Source organism: Crocodylus porosus, unplaced genomic scaffold (assembly GCF_001723895.1).
Source record: "Crocodylus porosus isolate Cpor-Errol unplaced genomic scaffold, CroPor_comp1, whole genome shotgun sequence".
Taxonomy (NCBI): domain Eukaryota; kingdom Metazoa; phylum Chordata; order Crocodylia; family Crocodylidae; genus Crocodylus; species Crocodylus porosus.
This window is the reverse complement of record NW_017728921.1, coordinates 3,415,190-3,437,387: the sequence shown is the minus strand read 5'-3', so window position 1 is coordinate 3,437,387 and position 22,198 is coordinate 3,415,190. Positions and strand designations below refer to the sequence as shown.

The 22,198-nt window shown below is 40.6% G+C and overlaps 1 protein-coding gene across 10 annotated transcripts in view; it reads left to right on the top strand.

Annotated features, from left to right (window-relative positions):
• The first annotated feature begins 576 nt into the window (after positions 1-576).
• Positions 577-22,198, top strand: part of ATXN2 (ataxin 2) — a 46,086-nt gene continuing 24,464 nt past the window's right edge. For 5 of the 10 annotated variants that reach the window (XM_019538781.1, XM_019538782.1, XM_019538785.1 and 2 more), the window contains exons 1-10: positions 577-671; positions 3,079-3,138; positions 3,913-3,984; positions 4,275-4,425; positions 10,867-10,991; positions 12,346-12,437; positions 15,632-15,829; positions 16,371-16,549; positions 18,134-18,343; positions 20,530-20,712. In XM_019538781.1, coding sequence (XP_019394326.1) covers positions 615-671; positions 3,079-3,138; positions 3,913-3,984; positions 4,275-4,425; positions 10,867-10,991; positions 12,346-12,437; positions 15,632-15,829; positions 16,371-16,549; positions 18,134-18,343; positions 20,530-20,712 — 1,327 coding nt within the window. In that variant the 5' untranslated portion in view covers positions 577-614. The remainder of the gene's footprint in view (positions 672-3,078; positions 3,139-3,912; positions 3,985-4,274; positions 4,426-10,866; positions 10,992-12,345; positions 12,438-15,631; positions 15,830-16,370; positions 16,550-18,133; positions 18,344-20,529; positions 20,713-22,198) is intronic. The other 5 variants (XM_019538783.1, XM_019538780.1, XM_019538784.1 and 2 more) reach the window with 4 other exon arrangements.

Below are 22,198 nucleotides of genomic sequence, written 5' to 3'. Positions count from 1 at the left end.
ATCGAAATGCTTTTGTCGTCTACACTACTGTTTCATAAACAGAAAATGTTTTTGTACCTTGCGTGACGGTAGTGTCTGTAATATTGCTATGCTTTGTTTCTGCATTTTTGGGGCATACAAAGGTTATCTTGCTCAGTTTAGGACTCCGCTGTAGTACCTGACTCTTTAACACATTGGATAACTTTGTAATTCTTGGTATTTGACCATAAAGTTAAGGGCAGCTTAATCAAAATACTAGACCTTTTCATATCAAGAGGTAACATCTTATCTTAAAAATGGAATTGCTTTAGAAGTTGCTTTACTGTTTCTTAATCCCTTTTAAATGTCACTAGTGTCTTTTATTTAAAATTACTAAAATGCTTGTAAGTTAATGCCTTCTACAGAAATCCAACGGGAGTTTTTTATAGTTGACTTCTGCTTTGCTTCTTTAAGGGCTTCCATTCTATCATATTATTTATCGTGGGAAATACTTTTTACCCTTTGGTTTAGTTTTTAATATCTGTAAATCTGTAAAATTTCTGCCATCAACCAATTTGCTGGGGTCCTGGAGTGTTTGGAAGGAGGGTGGTGGGTGACTCAAGCAGTCCTGTCCTTGTTCTTGTTGAATCTGATGCATGTATTTTAATAATTTCAGAGGTCGCAGCAGTGGCAAAGGCCCACCTCAGCCTACAGTAAGTACACATTTCTCATTGTATTGTCTTAAGGTACAAGGAATGAGTTGCTAAATTGAACTAGGTGCTTCAGGAAGATAGACCTAAATCTGCTTATTTGGCTTCATTTTAGGGAGACTGTCAAATAGTTCCTTTTAATGTATTTCTGGATAGTCATGACCTCCACAAACAAAGCGTTGGATAATGCTTGGTCAAGTATTGGGTGATTAGAATTGCAGACTTTGCTTTTGTTAATAGATGTCTCCCCTAAAAACATTAAAACGCTGAACTTTAGAAGCCAAATTTTTTCTATGTTCTTGGCAGCTGTACCATACCTGTATGTACTAGTAGATGCATAGGTGTTGCAAGGGACAATGCCTCCATATTTTTTCCTGTTTGAGGCCTGTAACAATAGATCATTCCTCAAATGGGAGAATGCTAAAGATAGTACAAGCCATTGCTGCGTTGAACAAAAGTGGCATGATTTAGTGCTACTATTGACAGGGTTGGGCTAGCTTCTTTATAACCAGGTGTTTTGGTTATTTCTGATCTGTATGGCTTTGAAACATGTTTTACGGGTTAGCCCAGTGTGTAGTAATATATAAATTGGGGCTTAGACCTAGTCTGTAGTAAGATTGAGGTGTGCAGTTTTCATTGCTGTTCATTTTTAAGGGCAATAAATGGTCTAATTTGTTTGTGGTGGTAGGGTGACATGGGAGAGGGCTTGAAATGGTTATCATTTGACTTCAGCTGTTCCCAAACTTGTCCAGTTGCACCCCTATTGCAGTCAGATTAACTTCATGCAACTTGGACAGGGGACATGGATGCACCAGTCCTCAGCTGCCCCTCACTGACTGTCACTGTTGCTCATCCACATTGAAAGCTATATCCAGGCAGCCCTACTGCTGAGTTGAAACAATTAAGTTGTCCAGATCTAGGGGTGTTTGTTTTGTGGGTGGTTTTTTATTTTTTTTTATAACTGTAGCCATAGGGCAGTCGCCATGGAGCATTTGAAGCGTGTTAAACCCCTGTCCTCCATTAATTGTAGGTAGATGGCATAATTGTGACGTCAGGTGAACTAGGGGCTCTGAGGTGCTTGTGACCCCACTTGTAACTGCTGCAACCTTCAGTTTGGGAACTGCTGTCTGTCTTGTTCCTTCATTTGTAACCAAGTATAAAATCAGTTTTCTAATTGTAAAATACACTATTCTCCCTTGCTCTCAAATGTAATAAAATTGTCTGGAAAGCTGGCATCAACAACACTTTTTATGTGTTCTGATGTCCTTAAATCATTCACACTAGTAAGTATTGGAGTATGGATGAACCTGATGTGGTTTCTCAGAACAATGGATGATGTCACAAAACTCTCTCATTCCTTGGAGTCTTAGACCAGCAGAGACTCCCTATGCCTTAGGAAGGGTGATTGCGTCCAAAAGCTTGCTAAGAACTTTTTTCCAACTAGTCAGTTGGTTTAATAAAAGATACCACACCTACCCAGAGAACCTTGCCTGATCACAAAACATAGGTACTTTAGTTTGTAGGTACAAGTGGGTTAAGCTAAAAGGTGACACAGCCTGAAAGGTGCTATCAGTTGAGAAGTTCAAAGTATGATGGGGTACTCATTTGTTTCAGCATCTGTTGGCTCACAAGAACGAAGCTGGCGAGGAGAGCGGAGAGATGTCGCAACATGCGCACATTCTCATCACTTCATGTATGCATATGCAAACCTGACAAATCTAGCCTCCTGGTCCTATGTGGTCAGTTTGCTTAGCCTGGGATCTTAGACTTTGGTACTGTTGTAAATTTAGTCTTGGTTGGTTTATAGTGATTTCTGTAGTTGCTTTGGCACTTTTTGTTTCAATGTTTTGACCTCCTGCTAGTGTAAGTTCATGGAAGCTGGGTTTGTTAGCTAGTCCCTGAAATGATAGAAAATCTTTTCCGACAGAAGTTGGCAAGCAGGATTTTTTTTGTTTTGTTTGTTTTTTTACAATATGGAAGTTGAAGTTCTTCATCCACAGCTAGTTGTCTTAAATAGGAGGTGGGGTTGAGAGGGTATTGGGGCATTTAATGCAGTTCTGGGTCTTGCATGGAGTCTTCACAAAACCGGCATGTAGACTTCTAACTTTGGTGACTGTCAGGACATAATGCAAAGCTATTAAATTCTCTTGGGGAGACATTTGGGAAGGGATGGAGTTTTGGTGTTATGGGAGGGTAGAGATGGATTCATTTGGCATTGAGTCAACTAGTGAAATGTGGATTAACAAAATGTACATTTTATTGAGTATTTGATCAGCAGCACAGAGTGGTATGTACCAATTTAAAACTTGTAATATATTTTGAAAGTAGGGCTGCTTTGAATTCCTTTTGATTTGTTATGGTGAATAAATTTGCTTCATTGTTTTCTGACAATAGCGCTTTTATCTTTCAGATTTCTTTTGATGGCATCTATGCAAACATGAGAATGGTTCACATACTTACGTCAGTTGTTGTAAGTCTTACATGTTGGGCAGGATAGTAAAACATCTCTGTAGATACTGATATGGACCTGTAGAAATACAAAACTACATAACATAATTAGGCCCTTTAATTCAAACAGCAGACATCTTATGCCAAGACTATGCTGTGAAGACGGACAGTGGTGACTTTTCTTAGCTTAGTGTTGTGGGTTGTTTTTGAGGGTTATGGTGCATTTCTTTCATGCTCCTGCTGCTTTTTACTTTATGTTTAGGTAGCTTTTTGGATGAGTAAAATAAATGACACTTTAAAAGTTAAGCCTGAATACTGCACACAAAAAAGTTTTATGGTTGAACTTACCAAAAATGCTGGTAGGAGGAAGTAAGAAGCGAATTACCCCACCAATCCCCCATTCTTGCTGCTGGATATTTCAGGGCAAGCTTTCAGCATCCGCCCTCCTCTTACTCACACGTACACATATGTGCACTTTTCACTTGGAAAAAAACACTTGCATGTGTACTCAACCAGTTGCTCAGCACTTAGCTGTGCCATAAGTACGTGCTGGAACTTATACCTACGAACATTGCAAAACCAAGCTCCAGGTGCACATGGGTCCTTGCACCTGCAAAGCATAGGTGCGTCTTTGGAAGCTTACACAAACTGTGGTTGGGTAGAGCTGTGGCTGAATATTGAGCCATTCTTGTTGAATAGTACAGGTATGTAAAGGCATCAGTACTGAAAAGCATTCAGATCACGCTTGACAGCCCTTGTTAGAGAGCTGCTTTGATTTCTTTCTCTCGCATTTTAGGGCTCCAAATGTGAAGTACAGGTGAAAAATGGAGGTATATATGAAGGAGTTTTTAAAACTTACAGTCCTAAGGTAACTGACTTGCTTGTTTTTTATCTCTCATCACTTTTCCTGCAATACTAATGGTTGATGAATTGCTTTGTAGTAAAGCTGAGCAAATAATTCATAGTAAATCTATTGAAATCCAACCTCTTCCTGTTTGTGAATTGCATGCAATCAGTTTAGTTTTCATGGAGCTGTTCACTGCTTGAAATGTATGTGATGATCTGTGGAGGATGCGTGTTGGTTGTTAACAAGTGATTCTTTGAGTGTTTATCATTCAAGGTGTTTCATGTTAAACTCGCTCCTATTTTTAATATTAGTGTGATTTGGTGCTTGATGCTGCTCATCGGAAAACTGCCGAATCCAGTTTGGGGCCAAAACGTGAAGACATAGTAGAGAGTATCTTGTTCAAGCCTTCAGACTTTGTTATGGTGCAGTTTAAGGATATGGATACCAATTACGCAAGAAGAGGTAGGTTTTTTTAATTTTAAGTTATTTAACAATGGAGGTATCTTTAAATTGTAAATCATGGCTCCCAAAGCTTTGTTAGATGCTTAAGTAAGACAGCCCTGACGCTAGAAGTGCTGAGTGTCCTGTTGACTGCCATGAGCACAAATGTTGGGTGCTCCCCAACTTGGTAGTTTTTTATTTACGTACGGAAAAGCATATTTCGGAGTCTGTCTTGAGGAAATAATGTCTTAATGCTCCCGGTCATATTAGCTCTTTTAGGGGTAATATTTGATAGTCTTTTCATGCTATGGATTCTCCAGAAGCTGTGAAACTGAGTGATAGGAATTTCTAAGTTGTTGTTAAAAACACAGTTATTACATTTGTTTTGCTTTATTAGTCACTTGGATGCTATGCTTAAGTGCTATAGGAGAATCCATGGGTTCAGCTTTTAAATGTTCCGGTTCCAGAGTTCTCAATACTCTGCCAGCCTGCAAGGGAAAAGCCATGGTTTCCCACATATTTTTCTCCTTTAAAGGAGAATACATTTTTAAAGTTTTGTTTAAGATCCTTTCATATATTCTTGCGACCCACTTTTGGGTCACGATGCATAGGCTGAGAGACACTGCTCTAAGACATGGGTACTCAGCTCACCTTGCAGGCCAGATACAGTCTGTAGAGCTGTCATCTGGCCTGAGGGGCTCCCCAAGGCTCCGGAAATTTGGTAGCGTGGGAACCATGGCAGTGCTAATTGCTGCCCGGCTGCTGCCAAATTCTCAGACCTGTGGGGAGCCTCAGAGGCCAGATGATGTGGCCCTGCACGCTTAATTGCGGTGGTGCACAATTAGGCCCATATGCCAACCCTTTGCCCATGTGGCCAGAAGATGGGCACCACTGTTGTAAGACCTCAGGCTTTTTTTGGTGTAAGATATATTCACAAGTCGCCCAGCTATGCTCCTTTCAATTGGAGAGCTCTTCTTTGTCATCAGATACCTCCTAAGGTATCCTGTGCTTGCTGTAGTCCCCGCTTTGCTGGTCCATAAAAGAAGAAAGGAAATCAGTATTTTTTTGCACGCAGTGGAACAACCCTGCATGTGTGTAGCCTCCAGTTAGCTTAGTGGTACCTGTTGAGAACGGTAAGATGCTAAGTGTTTCTGCCACAACAGGCTGGGATTTATTGCAAAGGAGATCACCCAGCCCTTGGATTTACGTGCATCTGTGAATTAAAGGAGGAGGTGCATAACAAGAAGTCTAAGTTAGCCCCTTAACTCACCAGTTTAACCATAAGATGGCTGCTTAGTTCTGTGCTCCTGAAGGATTTTATCTTTCCTGTGGAAGATCCAGAGGGTAAAAAGGACAGTGAAATACAGACCTCAGTTCAAGTGTAATGGTTTGGTTTATGCATGTTCATGTGGACACCTTTTGTTTTCCCTCGGACTCTTGTCCATGGAGAAGAGACCCTATGCTGCTAGGTTTCGCAGCAGGAAGCTGTGAAACTGAGTGATGGGAATTTTTAAGTTAAGTTGAGGCCTGTGCACTACAGGCAGTGTGAGGAGGAAAAGGTGTGTCCCATTGGGATACTGTTGCTTGAACTATGGCAGCAGTGCTAAGGTGGTTGGGCTGCCAGCATGGACACGACATTACCAGCTACATAAGGTCCTTGGGCCCACAGAGGTTTTGGCCCTGGCTGCATTTGTTGTGGAGTGTGACCCTTTCAGGTGCCTCACCGAAATAACTTTGCTGGCAGAACATGGTGATGGGGCAAAGCCTGGAGTACTAGAAGCCACAGGCTGAAAGTTCAGGCCTTAATGTGCAAGGCAGGGCCTTGGCAATAAGCTACCATTCAGCACCTTTGTGGGGCCCCATGGAAGGCGAAGACTAAGGGTTTGGGTAAAGCAGACTTGAGAGTACTTGGGTTTAGCCCTACGGAAGAAGTTGGTATACTCGGCTCAGCAGGTGCTTGCTGCCTGGGCATCATTTCTTAGCAGAGCAGGTCCCTTGGAGTCAGAAAAGCTGTATCGATATTTTTTTTTTTTTTTAAATGCCTGCTAGCCAAGCCCTCTCATGTGGCTGAAGTTGGAGTAACGTTTCAGCTCCAGCCAGCTGATGTCAAGGCAGTTCAAAATTTTGAGTGCTGTTAGTCCACCCACAGGAGTCTTTCCTTTGCCACGTTTTGTGACCATGGTGTAAATCTGAGGCCGGTCCCAGCAATCCAGCAAAAATGGAAAGGAATGTGGCTATTGCAGTTCTTTCTGGGGATCCTTCCAGATGGGGAATAGTGATGCACATGTTACAGACAAAGGAAGCGTGTGTAATATGGCAAACCTGAAAGTAATTTTAATGTTACCAAGTCATTGCTAGGCAGGCACCTTGCAAATACTTTGTTTGCACAGTAAACTCTTAAGTCGCAACCACAGTTTACTTCAAGCAGCACCAAACTTGATTTTCAGTTTGCTTGGCTTAGTTTGAGTATCGCTGGTGCGTGAAGCAGACTGGTTTAATAGAACTTGAATCTCTCCGTTGCTCTTGAGAATCAAAAGGACGAATGTGTATCCAAGTATTCCAGAAAGCCAGAACAGATTAAGGGCCAATATCTAACTGCTTGTGAATATTTAATCCCTCAAGCTTGGACAGACTTGTTCAGAAATGCGTGGTAAACTGAATCTTCTCAGAGTGCAGATGTAACGCGTCTTTGCATGACATGCAGCTGAGCCACATAGAGAAACAAGTACTTTATAATTCACTGTTTGCTGATTTGGCGGCGGGTTTCAAAACAGGAAATCAGAGAGCTTGAACATCAGCAACCAGTCTTCTGGCAAGGAGATCCTGCCCTCAGTAGGTCAGAGAAGCAGTGCGGGGCTAGCCAGGAACTCACGTTGCAGCTCAAGCTGCTACTGGGTTTGCTTGCCTGAGGCCTCTCTTCATTTAATTGCTTTGCCTCAGTCTTACCCTGCACAAAAAGGAGCTGCTTAAAACTTTGTCTGCCTGTCCAGGTGTCGTGAGAGCTGTTAGTGTCATCTGCACTCAGTTTTGCATTCGGCGTCAACTCTATTACTGTGCTGCAGGGGTTATTGGTAGCAGCACTTTGTTGGAGTATCTTCTGCAGTCCTCGTACAATCGGTCCCCTTCATCTGGATTCAGGAAATGGATCTGAAGGGAGGCATAGGTGAAAACAGCAGACCCTCTCTGTACCTTAAAACAGAACTGGCTTCTGTTAATCCTGTTTAGAGGATAACTCCTAAATAATGGAGTGTTGCTGTTTTTAAGCACTTTGGAGACTGCCTGCTGTTTGTCTGGTAGACTTCATTAGTGTGTGGCTTTACATTGCCCCCTTCTTTAAACCATTACAGCCTTTTATTGAATGTTTTTCTATAGGACTTTTCACAAGTATATAAGAGAAGAAATAGGTGGACCGGGCAGATAAGATACCATTCACGTAGTGTTTATTCATGTTGTCCTAAATGTCTAACTTCCCTGTAGTATTGAGGCTGTTTTATAGAGGTTAATAACTACATCAGTAAAATGCGGGATTCCTTTTCTGGACCCTGTGTGGATTCTCTAATTTCATCCTGGCTATATTCCATGGGGGAAGATTCCCCTTCCCATAGTGATGCAGTTTAAACTAGGATTTCCTCTCGACTGAACCATGAGTGATCACTGAGAGAGAAGCTGGAGCTGAAAGGATGCATTTGTTCTTGATACAGTTCCTAGAAAAAGCCTGGAAGTAACCTGGGGGAAGCAGTCTAACCCCCAGCTTGGGGCAGGGTCATCACCATCCAAACCGTGTTAGATGCATGCAATATTTGTATAACCTACACTTAAACTTCTAGGGATGAAGATCCTGTAATAGCTCTAAGTAATGCGTCCCAGCATGTAACCTCCCACGTAGATGGCTAGTACAAGACCTAGGTTTCCTTTGTTGCAGTTTCAGCCTGTTGCTACTTGTCTTGTCCCCTGTGGACACGGCCAGTAATTGATGGCCAGTTTCTTTCTAACAGCTCTGTTTATTGTGGGACATTGAGTTTGCTGTTAAATAGGCTTATGCTTAGTTCCTGTGCACAATCCCATTCATGGTTAACAGCTTCTCTGAAGGCTTGATTAGGTAGATGTGGGGACACCAAGTGAGAAGTGAAGTGTGTTCTCTTGTTACTATTCGACTTCGGGTTCTTGTAGTATCTACTCTCCGTATTGCCTAATAATAACAAACATCGGAAGAGCTATTGTCCTGTGTTGTACATGTAGAAAGCAACAGGAGTGGGTTTTTCCCCCCTGATTCTATTAAATGCATTCTTGAGACGTACCCTGAAGATGCAAAGTGGTTTTGTAAGAGATGTATGACAATCCCTGTTTTTCAAAGTCTGAAGGGTGTATGGTAGTGAATGTGATAGTCTCTTCTAGAGAAATGAAATGGTGCCTTATCAGCTGGGCAATGTGGAAAGTCTGAAGAACTGAGCTCGTGTTTGTATTTTGATTTGTTCCTGTTCTTCCTCCCCCCTCCCCATCACTATTTATTGTTTTATCAGAGATGGATAACTTTTTTGGCAGTTACTGTTTCCCTGTTTCTGCATCTTGTTTTTATCATTTCCAGTACATATCATGGTATCTTTTTGCTTATGCACTTAAATATGTGCATAAAGTTCAGCTCTATTTGTTCTGACCCTAGTTGGCACTTGATTTTAATCTGTTGCTTTCTAATGATTTACTGTGCTTTTGGATACTGTCAGACCTATGAAGCTGGAGTTTGCTACAGGTCTACTTCAAAACAGTTTCCAAGCTGTCCAAAAGTCTCAAGCATCAGGCTTCCCCTTAACAGGTGTGATGCAGCTTCACTGGCAGACCCTGCAGTGACTTCACAAGCTGTCTTTATTATGTATTTTTGCAGTCCGTGATCTGGCCTCATCGGGGTGTCTGCATCACACATGAATTTTCTCATCTTTAAAGAGTCTCTTGTATTTTGGAGGAATTTTGAGTACCTAAATCTTGCCTTTTACAGTGTTTCATAACTTTTTTGACTATATTTACCAATTAACAAACTACTCTTAAATGCTTCATTTTGCATTCTCTCCTTTGGTCTTCCTGTTTTGTAGTATGAGCAAAAGGATATGTTTAAGTAGACATAGTGTTGAGTGTTACTACAATTTGACTGTCAAGTTGGGTAGAGCTGGAATAATTGGGGTGGTTGATGGTTTTTATTAAGGCAGATCTTCAGATATTGTAGAAGACCATAAGGGGCATGTAAACCACTTACATAAAAGTAAATTCTTTTCACCATAGCTTCACTGTGTATTTCTCTCCAATACAATTTCAGATGTTGCTAAAATAAATTAAACCTGCATTCTTCCACATCTAGTAGTGTCTAATGGTTTGGTCCCCACCATTTCCTAATCTCCTCTTAGATGAGACCCTGATTTCACTGTCAAATTACTTATTTCCATCTGTTTCTTTTGAGAAGTTTGAAGTTCTGAAACAGAATGGACTGAAAGCAGTTTTAAAAGATTAAGTCCTTTATTTAAAGCATTTAAGAATCTCTAGGCAGATTTGAGCTTTAGTTTTTCACAAATACCAGAATTTGGCTTCCTTAGTGTTGAATGGCTTCATTATTTAAAATTAAAGTACTTAAATATTCTAATATTCTAATATGCCTTCAGCTGTACTTCTTACCATCTGGTTTGAATAGAATATAATCAGGCATGGAAAATAAAGTTCATGATCCAGTTGCTGATTGCTTGGTACACCTGGCTAGTAGTATATTCATAATGTATACAGCTTCAAGTGTTTCTAGCATTCCAGTTGCTAGTTGTGCAGAGAATGAGATAGGAGTGCTTGAATTTTACTATGTAATTTAGTAATTTGGCTTGAACAGTATGACACTGCTAAAAGCTTTAACTGGTGTACTAAGCAAAGAGGATTTCTGGCTTCATTGTGGGGTAAACATTGGTGTCAAAGAAACCTTGCAATGGAAGGAACTGAGATTGAGTTAGATGGTGGCATAATTTAGACATTCTGGGTAAAGGTATATTAATTTCCCTTTAGTGTTTTTGGGTATCTGTTGTGGTAAATAAATAGTCATATGAAACAGTTGTACTATACTTAAACCATATTTTGGTGATGAATGATACTCTCTTATATTTAATGACTAAGTTTCCTCGTGTACAGCATTACTTCAACTGTTGTATTTAAAAGAGAAGCAGTGACCACTGTTCTATGCTGGTTTCTTGAAATTTTCAGAATTAGGTGCCAGCTTGAAGCAATTACATTGGAAGTTGGGCATTTTGTGTGTTATATGGTATTTGTCATATGCTAGTTGGATGTTTTAAAAATGGCTGAGTTTATTTTCAGTGAATATTATAACCGTTTTGGGTAATGCTGTTGTGCTTATTGCGAGTTTATGTTCAACTACTCCTTAAAAACATTTGCGTGTTGCCTTTAACCAAATTTGGTTTTTTCCATTGTTTTTTTCCATAGATGCTTTTACTGATTCGGCAATCAGTGCTAAAGTAAATGGTGAACACAAAGAGAAGGACCTAGAACCATGGGATGGTGGAGAGACAACCACCAGTGAGGAGCTGGAGGCTTTAGACACAGATGTTGTAAGTAACCGTTTTTGTCATGCATTGACATCTCCCTAGAAAACAAGTAACTTATTTTGCTGTTCAGCACAGTGTTCTTGAATTTTAATTTAGAAGTAATACTCTTTGTTCAAGCAAAATTGTTTAAATATCATGGCTCTGTTTATATAGTGTTTTTTTTTTACTGCAGAAATTCAGAACTTGCTGAGAGACCACAGATTTCTCACTGTGATTTGAATAAGTATAGCTGGATCCCAGATGCTGATATTGGCAAAAAACCGACTAAGGCAGCTGCTGCAGTAACGGCCTTGTCTGATTTTAACAATTAGTTGGGATAGAAGAATTTTCATTGAACAATGCAAATCCTGAATTCATAATTTGCTGCCACCTCCATACCTGTGCAGAAACTGAGGGCACCCATTCATACATGATGGTGAATTTGGGGCTCAAGTGAAGGAGGCTAATGGACCATCGATTTGGTACAGGAAGCTTCATAGTTCCAAAAATAGGCTTTTATTGAAGTACAGAAACAGCACTTCTATAGGTCCTGAATTACTGGATGGGGAATTTCTTCATAAATGGATGGTTTTCTGCATTCCTTGTTAACTTACCTGGGTTACTTGTGGTATGATTATAGGAGCTAGTTTTACAAGAGTTCACAAAAAACGTGATGTGCAAGAATACAAATAAAGCGGTGCATCGCATTTTCCTCTGATCCATAACCCTATCAATATTGGTTCTTAAATCTTTGTTCAAAGTTTGGGAAGAATGCTTACCCTTTCTAAAAGTTTACATTTTTCACATGGCTTGTGGTATAGCTCTACCTTTACTGGATCGTCAAGTACTTAATAGAAATCTTGTTGCAAACTAATATTTTTACGAAAGTAATGAAGTCTTAGTAAAGACCAGGACACTCTGCTTAGAAAAGAAATGGGGACATAATGCTGTTTTTGTATGCAGAGGTCCCCACGTGTATTTGTACTCCTCAGATAGTTGAGTTGGTAGTGCATTTGAAAAGTTCCAGCACTTGCCACAGTGAGGCACCCTCTTTCCACGTTTCACAGGTTAATGCATCTGGTTGCCACTTTCTGTAAAGGAATGTAATGCTTTTGGTTTAGTGCAAGACAGAACATCTTACAGTGCAAAATGGGTGTGATGCTAGCATCAGTATTGGTTTTTGAGGTGAAAATATGTGGCTCTAGCAAATGTTATTTAAAAAAAAAAATCTCAATTTGGATTTATAATTTCAGCATCTGAAAATCAGATTTATAGACCCATGAGTAAGGGCAAAAGGGCAGAATTCTGCCAACAGCCCTAAATTTCAGGGAATGTATTTACCAGTGCCATTTTGAAAACGAACATCATTTTCTTCTAGTCTAATGGATGGGATCCCAATGACATGTTTCGTTACAATGAAGAAAATTATGGTGTAGTGTCTACTTATGACAGCAGTTTATCTTCTTATACGTAAGTTTCAACATATATTTTGTTGTTAGATTTGTGTCTAATTTTCTCCATTGTTCATTTAAACTTATGTTATAAAGATACAGAATGTTTACCTGTTTGGAATGGTAGATTCCAATGATACTTTACCAAGCAGATTAATGAATTCCTTTTTCCCAAACTACCCATTTCTGGTCAAATGAAATAATCTCCATACGTTTCCCCTTAAGTGGGAACAATTCATTTGTAACGTAAGCTTTTTTTAAAAACTTTTTTTTAACAGAAATTCTTTATGAATAAGACCTGAAAGAATGAAACATTTTATATATGGTAACTTTTAAAGGAAGTGCTTAAATCTGATTCTGATGAATGAATTGAATTTCCTAGGTTAAGGGAAAAAATATCTAAAATTCTTTCATTGCTGATACCTGACAGTTGTATTCCCCAGATGTTTGACATGGTTCTAGTGTTCAGAGGGTGCACGGGTGTTGCATTGTGCACCACAAATTAGGCAGATATTATTTACTGTATTTTACAAAACCTTCTGATCTATACTCTGCCTTGACTTATTTTGAAGCCTGGACTCATCCCTAATAATTTTCAGACATAGACTGTTAACTAGTTGTAAAATAAATCAGTGATGTGACTGCCCAAGGCAACAGCAGAGAAGTATGTTTCTGGTCTTTACCACTTTCTGTTTCCTAAAGCATAAATCCAGTCCGAGTTGGCAAGTGTTAGAAGAAACTGCTTTGTTTCCCAATGGATTGGGGTGTTTGTGCATTGCCCTCTGCTTCAAGAATCCTCTTTTTTTCACTCTTGCCCAAGTGGATCTAATTTGGTGGGGTTTAGGAACTGCTGTCTGAACCAAGTGGCTCTTCAGGAGATCACTGGCAGCTCTTTGCAGAAAATGTTACCAAAGGTGTGTTCTTAACTTCTTGCACTGGGCATGTCTTTCACTCTCGAGTAAAATAATGCAAGCCCTGTTGGACAGTGCAGATGTTAACCAGTATACTGTAGGGAGGGGTTGGGCCGTCATTGGTCTACAGCACAATGATAGTTAAAGTGCTTACCATGTCAGCTTCAAACCAAACTCTTTTGCTCTATTAGATTGACCAAAACTTTGTTGCTTCTCCTCTGGCTTCAGACTCCTTTGTACTTTGAACTTGAATTTCTGGTATCTTCCTTCCAGATGGGTAGTTATGGGAGCTAAAACTTAATGGCGACTTTAAATCTCTGGGGAAACATTGCCTTCTTTTGATGGGGAAACAACATGGGAAGTTTCCTCTTTATTGCTGCCTGCTAAGATGCTGGGAATTATAGCTGGAGGAGCAGGGAGGAGGTATGTCTTCCTTGTATGTTCTCAGCATTATGAGCCAGTAAAGGGGAAAAAGAAAAGTCCAGCAAAGGATTCATTTTTGGCCGAATCTGTTCCTGATTTTGAATACTTGCAGATGTCTCTGCAGTTGCTAAGCTTGGAGATTTTTTTTCCTTGTCCTTTGAGCAAATCTTTTCTTCGGTTCTGAACCGGTAAAGTTTTTGAGATGGTTTGACACCTGGCTACAGTAACTAGACGTCATACTGTTCCTCATTTCCACTTCTACTCTACCAGCCTCTGAAAGCACTCCTTCTCTATCTACTACTTTGTTACCATGATACAGCTGGCCTGGTTTTTTCTATGAAAAAGAATTTTGGGGTTTTTTGGTTGGGTTTTTTAAAGCACCTTATATCCTTCCATTTGAGGGGTCTGGTTTTTATCCTGTGCTTGAATAGCCCTTAGCACAATGAAGTCTAGGTTCTTAAGCACGGTGAGAACAAAAATATTAAGAAATGTGTGGTGGGGTTTGCAGATCTCCTATTGTCTGGGTATGCCTTACTCCACTGTCAAAAATGTTAACCATTGCCCCTGTTCTCATGGCAGGGTGCTGCGTTGTGGCACATTTTTCATTTCAGCACTGTCACCAGTGGCTGTTGGGTGAAGTGCTGTATAAATTGAAGCCGGTGCTGGCAGTTCTGTTAGTCTTAGCTATGATCCAAGCTGGAAGGTGTAACTCCAGCAGTTTAGAGAGCGGCAGAGGAAAGTAGTGCATGGTTTAGTGCTTGGTGTTCCAGCAGCAGATTGTGATGGCTGAGGTCCAGTGCTCTAGTCCCTAGACTAAGATTTGGGAAAGGTGGGTTGTATTCTAGTTCTGTCTCTCACCTTTCCTCTGACCTTAGATGAGTCACTGTACCCACATCCCTTCCCAACCTGCTTTATCTAGTTACAGGTTGATTTGGAGTGGGGGTTGTCATTCACTGCATCTGTGCAACACCCAGAACAGTCAGGTCCCAATCTCAGTTGAAGCCTTTAGGTCCTGTGTACTAAGAAAAATAAATGTTTCTGGCATTTTTAATGAGTTATGTGTTATCTGTAAAACAAATGAAAATAGGCTGGGCAGCTGCCTTCTGGAGCATTGGGGTAAAATTGGTTTGCCAAGCTGAAAACAAGGCAGAGGAAATGATCTCATACTTCTGAGAAGATGCTTCAGTTCTCAGAATAAGCAAAAACCGAGTGCTACCATACGTTGATAAAGCAGCCTATTTTTTTTTTAAGGGCAGTAAAGTAGGTGGAAGAAAAAATTGGACTTCCTTTCTTGAAGAAAGCAATTTTCAAATTAAAGCCGCCTGTTCATTCCTGAACTCACTTTGCTTTTTAGTCTGCTATTTCAATGGTTGTATTGCATTGATACAGCTCTTTCCTGTAGTGCCTTTCACTCGGAGATTGCTGCACACTTTCAAAAGGTGTGTTGTTACCCCATGTCTGAGACAGGTGCCATGGTCTTGCGCTCCTGGATACCATCCTGCCATTGCTACTGGTTATAACAGCGGTGCCTGATGTTCCCAGAATGAATGTTTTCCAAGGCATCTGACACCATTTGAATGTCAGGAAGCCTTGGCCCCTTGTGCTCTAGGGGTCCTCTGAACAGTCTATCCACAGAGTTCCAGCTCAGAAGTTAAACTAAAAAAGGTTTCATTGTCAAGATCTCATAAGCTAATCACCAGCATACTTAATGGTGCTGAAAACCAGCATCCTTACCTGCTTTATGGTTAGGGATTTTGCTAGTTAGAGAAATATGCTGCAGCCCAAGCTCAGTTTTTGGAAAATACAGTTTTTGTGGGTGACCTGAATGCTTCAAATATATTTCAGATTTGTTTTTTCTCTCCCCCTCCCCTTCTTGTAGGGTGCCCTTAGAGAGGGATAATTCAGAAGAGTTTTTAAAACGGGAAGCAAGAGCAACTCAGCTTGCAGAAGAAATTGAATCAAGTGCCCAGTACAAAGCTCGGCTTGCCTTGGAAAACGATGACCGGACAGAAGAAGAAAAATATACTGCTGTCCAGAGAAACTCCAGTGAGCGAGAAGGACATGGTGTGAACACTAGGTATTTAAAGCAAAATACTACTCTGCATATAAAGGAGGCCTACAGTTTGCTGTGGCAGTAACTTAATTCTTGGAACGTGTTTGCTTCTGGGAATTGGAATTATGGCTTAAAAAAACCAAACACCCAAACCAGAAGTTGCTTAGAGAGTAGGGAACAAGCTATCATTAATGTGTTACCTAGTATTTTAGTGCAGGCTTTGCATATTGCCCAGTAAAGCATCTGCAATGCCACAGTTGGTCGTCAGAGTTCAGTGCTGAATCAGCCATGGCCCTGTAAGATCACAGCACACTGTGAGAGGGCTTGCAGTCCATAACTGGTGGTTCTGTATGCATGTCAAGTCATTTATTCTGTAACTGAACCAGAAGAGCGTAGGTGTACTTAAAGTGTAGAATTTATCTTAATTTTGATTGGAGGTGGAGAAAGGAGGCAGATATGAGGGAAACTAACGGAGAAAAATAATGTTATTTTTCAGTCATAAAGTATTGTCCTTATTATCATCCAACTTTGGCTACAATAGTGAAAGACACTTGCTGTGTTTCAGGGAAAACAAGTACATTCCTCCTGGACAACGAAATAGAGATGTCCTGTCCTGGGGAAGTGGAAGACAGAATTCGCCCAGGATGGGCCAGGCTGGCTCAGGGCCCCCCATTTCAAGATCTGGATCCCATACTTCAGACTTCAGTCCAAACTCTGGAGCAGATCAGAGAGTAGTGAACGGAGGCAAGTATCTGTGCTAAGTGAATGAGCCTTAATTGATGAGAGTTTTTGTTTTAAAATCTTGGAAATGGTGTCTGTGATCCAGTTAGGTGAAACAGAGACAAAATAAGTTAGGTGAGGATGTGGCATGTTTAAAAAAGGTGTCCGTAGATGCTTATTACTTGGTTTTGAGCTATGTGACCTGATAATACATGATGATTCAACTATGTTTATATGTAGTTGGATGCAGGAGAGAATTTATTTGTGTGCCGCCTCCTAAAATGCTTCCAAGTTTAGGTGAGCAGGCTGTGTCCATCTTTAAAGGTTAGATGAAATCTGCCATAAAGATATTGAGCACAAACCTTTGTGTTGGGGTACGAGTTGAGCTGCAGTACTAACCTTCAGCTGTCCAGCAACTGTGGCTGAAACCTGCCTCTTTCACCAGTAGCAGAAGAAATATCACTCTTGCCCTTGTGTGTGAGGCTTCAATCCAGCTCCCAGGGAAAACAGTGTTGCGTTATACCTTGGTTTTATTGTGACATAGCACAGCTTGGCTATAGCCTGCAGTGGGAAGAGAAAGCAGTCAGATACAGCGGGAAAGATTTTGCAGAAATCTTCTCTCCAGATAAATTATTCTTGAGCATCTTCTGCTGTGTGGTTTCTGTATATAAATTGCCCATAATGCAGCAGTGTTTCCAGTGACAAATGAACTCAGTCCCTCTTCGCTGGTTGTTCATATGTCAGCACTGTTACTTACGTAGTAAATGCAGCTTTGGCAGGGGGAAATAGAGTAGTATATATGAAGAAACAGCATATAATATTCAAGTGTGATTGTCTGGAGAGAAGGCCTGGGCAGTTTCTAGCTTAAGGTAAGTGATGCTTTCTTTTTAAATACATATTTAAATGTTCTGATCTGCAATACAAACTCCTGCCCAACAGTGCTAACTTTGAAATCTCCCTCTTGCAACCATATTATTTGTTCTATTGATTTACATAATGCATATAATGCTTAAAACAGAGCAGTTGGAAGTTGGGTGTTTGGCTTTGGAAAGAGCCACTGTTACACCTGTTCTTCTGAAATGTTAAATGAACCCTCTACAGATGCTTACAGGGCACAAACGTCCGACTTCAGACACTGAACACGGCTGTTTTTTGTAAAGAAGTACTTTCTTTAATTGATACTGCTCCTCATTAAGTGTGACGTGATTATATAATAGCTATATAGTCAGCCGTGTACATGAATCGCCATTCAGGATCCTTTAGTAACTATTGATGTACCTTGTCGAGAGTTATGTATCGTACAACATGTATATAAGCAACAAGCTAACAGATTAAGCTTTAACTGTCTATTCCTCAGTAGTATTTGTAGATCCTAAAGTAACCCTTTGGGGAGCTCACGTTGCATTAAATCTGACCAGTCCAGAAGAGGGGAAAGCAAGCTGGCCGGGATTGTTTTACCACTTGTGGAAAGAACCAAACGTGTCCCCAAAGGGTTAAACATGTATATGAAATCATTTTTGTCATGTTTTGCTTTTTTTCTGTTTACCTTTTTCCCCCATGATTTTTCTTTAGTTTTTATACTTTCCTTCATATCATTTGTTCTGTCAGGTGTTCCCTGGCCATCGCCTTGCCCATCTCCTTCCTCTCGCCCACCTTCTCGCTACCAGTCAGGTCCCAACTCTCTTCCACCTCGGGCAGCCACCCCTACAAGGCCGCCCTCCAGGCCCCCCTCGCGGCCATCCAGGCCCCCGTCTCACCCCTCTGCTCATGGTTCTCCAGCTCCTGTCTCTACTATGCCTAAACGCATGTCTTCAGAAGGTACAATACCACGATTTGTTCACGTTTTTGTTTGTCTTTGTTTAACTCCTTTGTGAGTTTAATTACAAAATTGTTTTTCCTCTTCATTACTTAACCTATAATTTGTGTTTTTAACTTTAGTTTAGTTTATCAGACTGTTTCTATTAACCTTTTTTATTTAAAGAAACTTTACAAAAACACCAATATAAAGCTGTGAAATTTCCCAAGTCGGTACGGAGTAAGCTCAGCTTTGTAACGCTGCTCAGTGTCTTAACCCATAAAACAGCAACACGGTGGACCTCAGTGTATGTTGGAGGGCTTTCTGCAAAACATCTTTTTTTTTTTTTTTAATCTGGATGAAATTTCAAGGGCATTATCCTAGTATTACCACAACAGTTTTACATTCATTACACTCTTTGGAGCCACTTCTGTTCAGATCATAGAACTCTATAATAAGTGCAGTGCGAAATAAGTATTAAAATAAGTTATTTCAGAAACAAACACGTAGAAAATGTGCATCTATATGATTTACGGTTTATGTGAGGGGAGCAGCAACACAGGTAAACCTCTAGTAGCTACCAATGCTGATTTTAAAATAGTATATTAAATTGCATGGGGAAACATCTACATTCAAGTGGTGTTATGGTGTGCTCTAGTGTTGTGGTGATTGGGCGCCTTCACAACATTAGACTGTGCAACATAACCTAGTAAATTAGAAGAAAGGGACCCATGTTGTGTAGAGGGTGCCATGCAGGCAGTTTGGAGGGGTATCTTAACAGCTATTCTTAACTGAAATTTCTGCAAAAGAAGATTGCCCATCACCTGAATTAGTTTCTGATAAGGTGTGACCTGCATGATAGAATTTCCAGATCACTTCTGTCAAGTAAGAAGATGGTGATTGACATGCCTGTAGGACTGACTCTACGTTTTGCCCATTGTTACTAGCCTTGAATGACTGAGATCTTGAGAATCCAGCCTGCTGGTTTCACTTGTTAGCAGCTTTGAGTCATTCATCAGGCTTGAAGTGGGGTGTTTCTTATTGTAATGCACACATGTTTAAAAAAACACACATTTTAGAAAATCTCTCTTCAGGGAAATATGGTTCCAGTTCGCCTGTAGATAGTTTGGATTAGAACTGAATAGTCTTAAAATTGGTGGATAAATTTCAGAGTGCCTCTTTTCAAGCTGTTAAGTCTCCTACTAGACTTAATTGATAATTCAGAATTTTATCTGAATACAGAAGGCTATAATTTTATATTTTTTCTCTATTAGAGTCCACAGTTTTTAAACAGTTGAAATATTGCAGTTGATTAACATGTTTACTAGATGCAAATTATTTTTTTTCTGTTCAAGTGCCAGTCTTCAAATCTGAACTTTAAGGAAAGATTGAGTGAATATACTTCCATATATTCATGTTGAGCATTATAAAGAACTTGTGCCAAGTTTGATAGCTGCTTTTTATGGCAAGTTTTTGCTCATCTCTGAAGCTCCATCCCTTGTTCTGAGGTGCCCGTCTCTAATTTTGGGAGCTCAAGGCTCTTGAAGTCACAGACCAGGCTTGATTCTTGAGAAAACAGTAATTGGTTCAGTGGAACCTGCTGCTAGGCAATGACCTTTCACAGACGGATAATGCAAGCTGCACGGAGAACCCTTCACTAATCCCCCCCCCGTGAAGGCACTGGTCAACCAATGGAGACTTCTCTAAGGGTGCTGACCCTGTGGCGAGAAAGCGGTTCTAGCCTTGAACTTCTTCTTAAGCCATATCCTGAGAATGCTTTGTAGCTCAGAACTAGTTTTACAACTTCAGGTTCCAGCACTCCATTAGAGAAGCTAGTAGAACTATGTTTTGGCTTGGGTCACAGTGGGCAAAAATGAACTGCGTACCAGGAATGAATTTCAGTTCTCTTAGGAATAGATTGGCAGTGTATTTGTTAAAAGCTTCTGAAGCTGTTGCTGAACTAGAGCTGTGTTAACAAGGTAATGGGCATGTCAAGACCTTGGGTTCATTGAACCAATACTGTTTTCCTAGTTTCACCGAGCCACTGGAGCCCCCATTTGTGGTCAACACCAATTTAACTTGATTTGTTACATTGCCTTTATAGCAAGGGGCTACGGAGATTGAAACTTTAAATTTGGTTGTGAATGTGTAGGTATGCTTAATGTAACAGACTGATATTCATAGTGTGGGGATGTGTTCTTTTTCCCAGGGCCACCACGGATGTCTCCAAAGGCACAACGGCACCCTCGAGGTCACAGAGTCTCTACTGGTAGGGGTACAATTTCAAGTGGCTTAGAATTTGTATCTCATAATGCACCAGGGGAAGCATCTACTGCTACAGTGGCACGAGGCGGCCCTTCAGGTGGGACGTGGTCATCAGTGGTCAGTGGGGGTAGGTATAGCTTGGCTTATTGCAGATGGCTTGCAGGGATGTTTTGGAATGTGAATGTTCGACTTCTAGACGGCTCAGTCGCTGATTAAAGAGCAGGCTTTGCTAACTCCAGGTTGCTTGGATTAAAAGTAAGCAGCAAGACTTTTAACAGTTAGCTTAGCAACATGACTGTGTGCATTCCACCCTAAAGGGTGTAATGTTGCTCTGACTACAAAGAGGTGGTTCTGTCAGCTTTGCTGTTAAATGAAATGTAAAGGAAGAAAAATGTGTAGGAATTAGCTGAATTGAAGGTCTAGTCTTGGGAAAGCTATTGGAGGAAGCAAGTAACAGATACATGTTGAGTAAGCCCATCTGCATGTGTACAGAAATTATGCAACTGGAATCATTCATTTTTATATCAGTGGGGAGCTTGGGTGAAGGAAACTCGGTGTGGTGGGGAAAGAGGAGGTTACACTTTAGATGAAAGCTTCATAAGGGAACTTGGAATTATGGTGTTTCCTTCAGTGATCCAGGTTTCAATGTGCTACTTTGCTGTTTTTATAGATCAGGATGTCAGTGTACAGTTGGTGCCAGCAACTCCAGAATTCCTTGTCAGAAGATTTTAGTTAATAGTCTGTTAAATACTAAGCCTTCAGTTTAAGCTGGTTCTTGTGACATTTTGTTACCTGCTCTTGAGGCCTTTGTAATATGGAGCATGTCTCAGTCGGCAGCAGCCAGCCTGCTCTGGAGACCCAAGGGGAAGAGTTTGGAGCTGGAACTTTAGAAAATTGAACAATGGAGAACTTTTTCTAGGAAAGAACATGTGCATACATCATTGTTCTGTTGTGCACAGCCGGCCTCTTAGACCTGCTGCCTCGCGGAAAACCTGTCAGTGTTGTACATGCTGTCACTGGCCCCGAGCGGTTTCTTCCCTTGATTTTTATGAACATTTCAGGAGGGTCGTTACGATGCGAACTATCAGAGGAGCAGACAGTCTCCTCCTAAAAGTGAATATTCTGCATGCATTTATAACTAGGACTGGTGGGGCAGAAGAATAGCTCCAGTAGCTGGTTATATGAATGAAATACTTCAGTTTTCCAGGAGGAGTCAGTCTCTAGAGGATTGTGCAAAGCAAGTTGATTGTCAGATGCTTACATCTTTCAGTCATATTTAAAAAAAAAAAAAAATGTTTTACATCTGTTTGTATAGAAGGCCGGCCACCTTCTTTGCTCTGCCTGAAACTAAGTGTTAATATGAGCTATTGTGGTTGGACCGATGGGGATTGCAGCTTCATTGTAGGACCACAGGGCAGTGAATATGTGTTGAGGGAATCTTTCTGCAGAAAAAACCCACCTCTTATCTGAAATGCTGCACTGTAAAGCACTAGGAAATGTACCTGCAAGGTAAACAGGTTTTCAATTCCTGTACACTGTTGTGCTGTTTTTTTTTTGTTTTTGTTTTTTTAAAGCATGTTCTTTAAGCATTATTTTATTAATATGGAGCAGTT